The sequence below is a fragment of the Gavialis gangeticus genome, unplaced genomic scaffold (genome assembly GCF_001723915.1).
Source record: "Gavialis gangeticus isolate Ggan-Ray unplaced genomic scaffold, GavGan_comp1, whole genome shotgun sequence".
Classification (NCBI taxonomy): domain Eukaryota; kingdom Metazoa; phylum Chordata; order Crocodylia; family Gavialidae; genus Gavialis; species Gavialis gangeticus.
The window spans coordinates 14,453,911-14,462,448 of record NW_017728964.1 but is presented as its reverse complement, the minus strand read 5'-3'; the positions used below and the strand labels follow the sequence as shown (position 1 = coordinate 14,462,448).

Genomic DNA, 8,538 nt, shown 5'->3' with positions numbered 1-8,538 from the left:
CATTGAAGGCTCATGTTCATCTTGTGGTCAGTCATGACCCCCAAGTCCTTTTCATCCATAGTGCTAGCCAGCCTGGCACTGCCGAGCCTATAAGGATGCTGCAGGTTTTTCCTCCCAAGGTGGAGAACCTTGCATTTTTCGGTGTTAAAGTCTTGCCCTGAGCTAGAAGAGTCCTTCTCAACTGGGAAGAGGGGCAAGTCCTGTTCTCATTTACAATCCCTGTAACAATGTAGCAACTTCACTGAAGCTGCCAGGGATTTGACCTTGTCTGGTGAGAGGAACACTTGGCCAGCTGATCTTTCAGTGACAAAAGCCAGTAGAAAAAAAACAAAACAACACAACATGAAACCAACAGCAGGTCATGAAAGATGCACTATAAGTAATACAGCTACTGCTCACAGACAGGATCTGTGCTAAATGGATGATTGTCATGTCCTTCCTAACAAGCTTGAGATAGGGCTAACTCAGGTGGCGCACTTCCTCACGTTCCCCCCGGAAATATCTGGAACACGCGAAGCGCAACTGCTCTAACCCCCTGCCCGCCTGCGCGGACCCATAGCAGGTGGTAGCCACGAGACAGACTGCAGGGTCTCTCTCCAATAACACGCTCATGAAACAGCAGGCACCAAAGAGTAGAAAATACACCAGAACACGCAACGTGCAGACTGCACCAGCCCAGCACGTCAGACCGGGCTGGCGCCAGGCCGGCACCCTCTTCTGGGAAAGGGGTGGCGAGAGCTTAGCTTATACAGGCAGGCAATCATCTTCCCAGCCCCCCCCATCTGTTAGGGCTGGGTCATGCCCATTAGCAAGCAGGATTTGTACTACTTAAAATACAATTCATCTGTTATCAGTATAGACAGTTAATTTTGGGGGGCGGTTTTTGGCTCCTGGCCTCAGATTAATGCACAGACCTGTTGTGTAAAACTACTTCCCCTTCCTGGTTTTAAAATTTATTACATTTTGATTTCCTGGCTCATTTTGTTTGCTCTCTCAATATACTCATGTTTGAGTAAAGTCTGTCCTTTTTCCAAGAGCTGCCCCAATCTTTTCTGCTTCTTTCTTCATCTCCGAGACAAGGCCCCCCCCAGGTATCCAGCTCTAAGCTCCCAACCTCCTTTCAAAGGAGTCAGAGAGCATTCTGGCTGGCAGGTTACATTTTCATTATAACATTTAAGGCTTCCTAATGCTTTTCTGACAAGGAATAGGGAAATGCAGCGTCAGAAGTTGCAACTGAGAAAAATTACTCAAGTCATGAACACGAAGCCCTATCTCCATCTGCCTCCTCCACCTACTCTACTGCTAGGTCAAGCAGCCCAAAATTTGTTACCTCTCCAACTCAGCACAAATTAGGCCAGTTGCAGCAAAGAGCAGCCCAACCTCATGAGGGGAAGAGCGTGCCTTAGGTCACTCACCAACAGCAGCCATCTTTCCTCGGGGTAGATTTGCCTCTTTGACACACCGTCCCCTCCAATAGGCAGAGAGAATGGCTTCTTCGTGACTGAAGGAGTCGTCAGCATAGCCACAGGCCACCTCTCCCACCGAGTGCCCGATGATCCCATCGGGCTGGAGGCCCATAGACTTCAACATGTCGATCTGTGCCACCTACGAGACAGAGCAGGGGGCTCTATTCCAGGCCACCCCAACCAGAGCTGTACCTATGGGGGGCACCTTCACGCTGCTATCTGGGCTTCCCTGCACCATTTCTTCCGCCTTCTTGCTGCTGCTTCCCCCCTCCCCTCCCCCCAACAGAGCTCTGGCCTTCAAATCTTGGAGAAGTGCAAGCATGACCTTCTGCCACACTCCCAGTTTTCTTCAATCCTTTTCATTGTTCCCTCATTTCTACTGCAGCAGGTGATCACTAAAACTAAATACTTATCCACATTGTGACATGCAAAGAAATTCATCCAAATTACATAAAAGCATGAGTCACTACACTACATTAAAACTGTGTGGACACTCATTTAGCACTTGAGCGGCATTTAGGAGACAGTTTACTATGAAAGTTGGAGTAAGGCCACTTTAACACTTGTACTACCAACATCTACACAAAGCTTTGACCCAGCTTCACTAACCCACAATAAAAAGAATTAATGCACATTAAACTTTGCAGTGTAGACAAGCCCCAAAAACATGCAAACAGCATGCATGTGCGCAGCAGGCCTCTGAACCATGCAATGCAGAGGGCAGGATGAAAGCTGGCTGCCTACTTCTGGAGGAACGACGCAATAAGGCTATACCGACACTGGCACTTTGCTCCTGCAGAGCAATGCTAGTAAAGAGCCCCAGCTCCCCGTCTTACCTGAACCGCAGAGACTGCAACAAACGAGCAGATAGCATCATCAAACATGCTCTCGTCACCATGCAGAATGATGTCAGAGACCTTCAGCCCAGTGCCCTTCAGGATCTCATCCGAGCGCAAGATGGACTGTCGGAACAGCTCCAGCTGCATCAGGCTCCTGCCCATCCCTGCCCACTGCGTGCCCATGCCTGCAGGAAGAGCAACAAGAGCCTGATTCTTGCTCCACTTCAGAGTGGACCAGGAAAGCATGGGAGCCCCGTCTCAGATGCTTGGCTTCCAGTCCTCATGGAACAAGGCTCTGCTCCTCCTTGGTCTTGCTACCACAGGGAAGCAAACAGCACTGAAGAGGGGACTTCCAGCAGAGCTGGTCACAAACAGTGGATCTTGAATAGCCTCCCTTGCCACGTGGCAACCCCCAGACTGTACATGCAAGCGGAATGAGGAACAAAATGTGGCATCAATAACTACCGAGAGCCTGGCTGCGCAGAAGCCAGCAAACCTTGACACCCTTCCCCCCCCCAAAAAAGTTACCTGTGCAGATGTACCAGAGGGGCCTCCCCGATGCCTGGATTTGCTGCACCTCTTTCACATCGCTCTCACTGCCAACGAGCCTGTAGCCCCGGTACGGCATAGAGGAAGCAGGGATTGTGGACAAATCATTGAGTAGGCTCACAAATGAGTCATCTTCCCCCAGTCTCTTGCTCCGGTCCAGTAGCTTCTCCACGGCTTCTTGTGTCCTGCCAAAGACTTGGAGCAGTCGTGGCAAACGACGTGCCTCCAGAGGCTGGGACTTCTTCTTGTCATGTGGCCTCAGGATGACATGGACATTGGAACCACCAAAGCCAAAAGAATTGATACCGACTAGGCCACCTTTCACTGGGGTTGGCTTACAGACCACCTGTAAGCTGCCATCTTGTAAGGCAGGAATGTCTGGGTTTGGGGTGTTGTAATGCAGGTTTGGAGCCCACACCCCATTTTCCAGAGAGAGAATCACCTGAAAGACAACAGCATAGTCCAGGCTTTAGATCCCTTGTTTTGCCAGATGCTTGTTGGTTTTGTTCGGCATAGGACCCAAGACACAGGGTACTTCTTAGCAGTTGAATTTCAACAGCTTCCTCTGTCACTAGGTCAGATACCACAGCGCTTAGCAGCTGGGTATCATTCCCAAGGATAGTAAAAGCTAAGGCACAGGGAGGAAAAAGCAACTCCATACCAGAGCAGAGCTGGTAGGAGGATGCTAGTCATGGTTCCCCAGCTGTTTCTAGACAAACTGCAGGAGGCCAGACCACAAGACAAGGCAGGAGCAATGTGGAACAACCATGCAACAGCAGTGACACACAAGGTGGTGGGAGCAGGCCCAGATCGTCCACAATTCCAGACACTTCCTGTACTGCAGAGTGTCTGTCACGTCATCTAGCATGCCCGTTTTCATCTAGAGGGAACTGGGCAGTTTTCAGGTATCATATCTGCAAAGGAAGCTTTCCCAGTGCGACCTGAGCACAAGCCCTGAGGGGGGTGCATCTCCCTTGGCCAGAAACATTGGCTTGGAGACTTCCTGCTGCTTCTGCATACATGGCAACAGAGTTGTCATGAGTGGGCTTCATGGTGAAAACTAGCCCTCTGCTGTGTAGCAACATTTAACTGATCAGCATTGGATGCCACATTAGATATTAAGGCTGGCTGTAGGGCAGCAAGTTCAAATCTGCACCCACGTCTCAAAAGTAAGTTACCTAACCCCTTCCCCTGTTAAAAGGGAAGGAAAGACACATCCTTTATCCACTGCCAAGGGTTCCAGCTGCTTTAACACCAAGAGCTCAGGCCTGCATCCCACCCTTCCTAGGTGACCTGGTGTCCCAAACTTTGGGAACCTTCAGCGCCCCAGGTACTGCACCCAAAAGCAGCTTTGTACCAACGGGAAGACTTATGGCAGCAGATGGCAATTTTGATATCAGTCACCATTAAGAAATGCAGTGGGGTCACGGGTCCATTCCATATGCCCTGCTTTTGAGTGCGATTCAAGTTTCCTCAGAATCCAGACCAAGGAAGACAGACCCAGGGGCCCCGAAACTGTGCCTCCCCTTTGACACAGAGCATTCAGAGCCCGGGTGGATGCTGACAGCCGAGGCCGGGGCAGCACCAGTAGCCCCAGGCCTACCTAGTAGGTTGGTTCTATGCCAGTGTGTTACCTTGAGTAATGCAGCAAGCCCAGAAGCAGGTTCGGGGTGACCCATGTTGGATTTAGTGGATCCAACCAACAACGGCTCTCGTCTACCTTGACACAAGACTTTTGCGATGGCATTCACCTCTTGTGGATCCCCAGCCTGGCAGGGGAAGAAAAAAGAAGAAATCACACAGCAGTTTTATGCTGACCACGCAGAACACCCCAGTAGCAGAACCACCCCAGTCTCACATTCCCGGCAAGGTCTTTTAGATAAAATTGCAGGTGGTAAAAGGAGATGAAGGGGCAGGTGCTCCAGCAACAGGCAGAAATGGGCAATCAAGTTCTTTCTAATCTGAAAGAAAGGACTGATGGGTGTGAAACAGAGGCAAAGAGAGAGACAGGACAGGAAAGAAAAGCAAGAGCGAGAGTGAGAAGGCTTGCAGAGGTTACACCCACCTTGGTGCCTGTGCCATGAGCTTCTACATACTCCACCTCTTCAGGCAGAATCCCAGACTCTGTATACAGAGAGCTGAGCAACTGCTGATGCATTTTTCCAGAAGGAAATGTTAGACCTGGGACAAAACACAAACAGAAAACCCCACCATTGGTTACCCACTCCCATCTGAGGCAGAACATCAGCAGCCTCATCACTACTGAGGACAACTCAGTCTCCTCAGGAAGCACCCGTGTGCGTCTTCCACCTTCAGAGCACAGCAGCTTGACAAGCCCTTGCGAAAGGGGACGTGGAAGATAGATAAATCCCTAGATTGGCACGTGCATCTAAGAAACAGAGTTCCCTCTCTTTCCGCAGCTAACGAGCAGGACCCATGCAACTTCCCAGGCATCTCCTCCCCTACTGTGACAAGGCCTGGACAGCTTGACTTCTCAGGATGAAGTGAGGAGAGTAGAGCAGCTCAGGTGGATGCTCCCCTGTGCTTCAATTCTGACAGCAGGACAACAATCACACACCACTCCTTGCCTCTTCACCAAGTCACTTAAGGAGATCCTGAAGTCTCTGCTTGGTCATAGTGGGCAACAGGATCCCCCATTCCCTGCCCTGAAGAAAAGAACCTCTTAAAGAGAGCTGGAGATGCGGAGCATTGCTCCCTGAGGTTCAAAAAAAACTCACCTTGTTCCTTAAAACCATCAGTGTTAGACCCAGCATTGACTACTGTGGCATAAATCCGTTTGGCCATGGATTTCTTGGTTAACAAAACCACAACGACAGCTTCAGAGCGGCAATATCCATTTCCTAGGGACGAGGGAAGAATGAAATAAAAGCAGTGAGAATTGAAAGGCTCCAAATGGCACCAGACAGCAATGTACAAGTGCCATTGCCACCTTCCTGGAGAGCTGTAAGGAATACTAGACACGTCAAATGGAGCGAGAGATGAATTCAGTTACATTATTCTTCAGAGAATGAACGAGAGGCCTGTGGAATCGAACTGCTTTAGGAACAATTTCTCTTCTCTGGAGCACTTTGTCTTTCCCCGTGGTTTCAGCTTTGGGTTCTGCTGGGCACGCAGCCCGTGGAAGCTCCAGCACTTGGACAAAGTAAAGCCCCAGCCTTCATGCCCTTGCTCTCACTCTTTGTATGAAGAAGCAGCAGCACTGGATGCCTCCCACAGAATGTGACAACTTGGTACTAAACTCTCACCTGAAGCATCAAAGGCCTTGCAGGCACCGTCAGGGGAAAGCATCCCCAGCTTCATAAACTGCAAAGATGTGTTGGGTTTCAGCATGATGCTGGATCCTCCTACAAGAGCTGTATCACACTGTCCGTGTGAAATTGCTTTGTAAGCAATTTCCAGGGCAAGGAGGCTTGAGGAACATGCTGTGTCAACAGACATGCTGGGTCCTGAAGGAGCAAGGAGGAAAAAAAAAACCTAATAAGCAAACAAACAACAGCCAAGTCGCCAATCATTTTGCCCCATTGTCTGCCTAGAGCTGCCATCAGGCCTCTCCCTTTTCTGCTGCCACTGGGGGTTGTTGTGGAAGACCACACAGTGGAAGAAGAGGCAATAACAGTTTGGGACTGAGACACAGAAAGGGGGGACATTGCCCCCTCCACCTGCTAGGGCTAGGATCATGCACCTTGGCCAAGCCTGCCTCTTCCATCTTGGCTCCTGCTACAGATTGCCTTTCACTAAACACAGGGCATTCAGCCCCTCAAGGACTCCCATCCCTTATGCTGCAGTCCCCTGGCTCCTAACCTTCATCCTTGCCCAGAACTTACCGCTGCCACAGCCTCCTCTCCCAGGATTTGCCCAGGACCTTCCTGCTCAGCTGCTCTTCACAGGGTCCCCTCCTTCTCCACCTTCCAGCCCACACCAGCTCTTCCCATCAGCTTCACCCCATTTCCATCTCCTCTTCATCCCCTTCCCTCTGCCCAACCACCCGAGGCCATGAAGCCTCTCAGAAGTGCCACAATCCCCTACCCCAAAACCTGCCTGCATGTCAAGCCTGGTGACCCAGTCATGCCACGTTCTCCACTTCTCACCTGCCTCCTCCCCTGCGTTTATGCAGTGCCCTCCTATCGAGGATGGAGAAAGATCTCCCATCTCTATCCAAACACCCACCACCTCCTGGAGGTATTGCTGTCCCCGACCCCCGCAGTGCAGCTGACGAATGACACCCCAAGGCCCAGAACACTCACCTTTGAAGTCGTAGAAGTAGGACAATCTGTTGGCAAACATGGCACGCTGGCTGCCAATCATGCTGTACCCCACCATTGTCTCGGGGTCTTGGCTAAGCACTTCAGATGCTTCAGCCCCACTCATACCCATCCACACACCCACGTTTGAGCCACGAAGGGAGGCTGGATTGATACCTGAGAACAGATCACACACCAGGTGCAAACACTAAGTGAAGGATGAATGATTCATCTCATTTGGCACCAGAGATCTTGTAGCTGCTCCATAATTATGGAACCCATGTTTCTCTCCCTGCTCTTATTTACCAACACTTAATCCCCTGCCCTCCCCTTCCTGGAGAAGTATCATGAATTATCTCCTCAACAAGAATATTTCTCCCAAATCCCGAGCCTTACCGTCTCACACTGGAGCTTTTGTATAAGTTTCTGGCCAGACAGTAGCGTGCTTCTCCATTCAGTCCAGCACTTTGAGCATTGGTTAGAAACAGTGCAAGTTGCATTGGGCAAATACCAACCCAGTAGGTAAACTTGAATGCAGAAAAGGATGGGGGGTGGGGGTGGAACAGAGGACAGAAAAATGCAGTCCCTATGTCCCTCACTCTCAAGGCATGCAAGGAAGCATTGGAGGACTGAGACCCCAAACTCCTGCAACCAAGTTTCAGCTGTATCCATGCTGTGGAGTAGTCAAGTTAGAGCCCAAGTTAATAAAAAGGACCCCAGACTCTAGAGCGTGCAGAAACTGGTGTGAAAGGGGTGCAGCTCTCATGTGGTTGCAAAGACAGGTAGAGAAAACTAGAAGTGTGTGTGTGGCAGGGGGAATAGGCTACAAGTACTAAATCAGTGGCAAGGGAAATGGTCTTTAAGGTCTGAAGATGGGTGCCAGCATTTCAAAAGACATCTACACAGGTTCCACAGACCAAGGGAACCTCCAACAGATTCTTCTTCTGGAATCAGGGATGCAGAATCCAACTCCAAGCCATTTCTCTGGACTTGATAGGCAGCCAGAGCCAACTCATTAGATGGGATTCTGGAAGTCTATAGCAGACTTCTCATTTTACAAGTGCAAGACTCAGCTGAAGAACTTCACACAAGCATTAAATGTCCAGTTCTACGTATTGAGGGGCTTACCTCCATCCAGTATGGCTTCATAAGAGACCTCCAGAAGTATGCGGAGTTGAGGGTCCATTGCAACAACTTGTTTGGGCAGAGTCCCAAAAAAGGAAGCATCAAATTTGCTGAGGTCTTTCAGTTTCCCAGTTCTACTGGGTAGCCCATAAAGTCCTGAAGGGGGGAAAAAAATTCATCACAGAAAGCTTTAAGCACAAAACAATTATTAGGTAAGGGACTGTCATATAAGAAGATGTAAAAAAAAAAAAAAAAAAAAAAAAAAGGGGAACCCTGTCCACGCTGGGGTTTCCCTCC

The 8,538-nt window shown here is 50.0% G+C and overlaps 1 protein-coding gene across 3 annotated transcripts in view; it reads right to left on the bottom strand.

Moving 5' to 3' along the window:
* Positions 1–8,538, bottom strand: part of FASN (fatty acid synthase) — a 167,024-nt gene that overhangs the window by 40,041 nt on the left and 118,445 nt on the right. For 2 of the 3 annotated variants that reach the window (XM_019503683.1, XM_019503700.1), the window contains 9 exons: positions 8,245–8,401; positions 7,120–7,293; positions 6,121–6,321; positions 5,593–5,715; positions 4,920–5,035; positions 4,489–4,623; positions 2,834–3,296; positions 2,303–2,490; positions 1,416–1,605 (listed from right to left, as the gene is read on the bottom strand). In XM_019503683.1, the coding sequence (XP_019359228.1) occupies positions 1,416–1,605; positions 2,303–2,490; positions 2,834–3,296; positions 4,489–4,623; positions 4,920–5,035; positions 5,593–5,715; positions 6,121–6,321; positions 7,120–7,293; positions 8,245–8,401 (1,747 nt within the window). The remainder of the gene's footprint in view (positions 1–1,415; positions 1,606–2,302; positions 2,491–2,833; positions 3,297–4,488; positions 4,624–4,919; positions 5,036–5,592; positions 5,716–6,120; positions 6,322–7,119; positions 7,294–8,244; positions 8,402–8,538) is intronic. The other variant, XM_019503691.1, reaches the window with a different exon arrangement.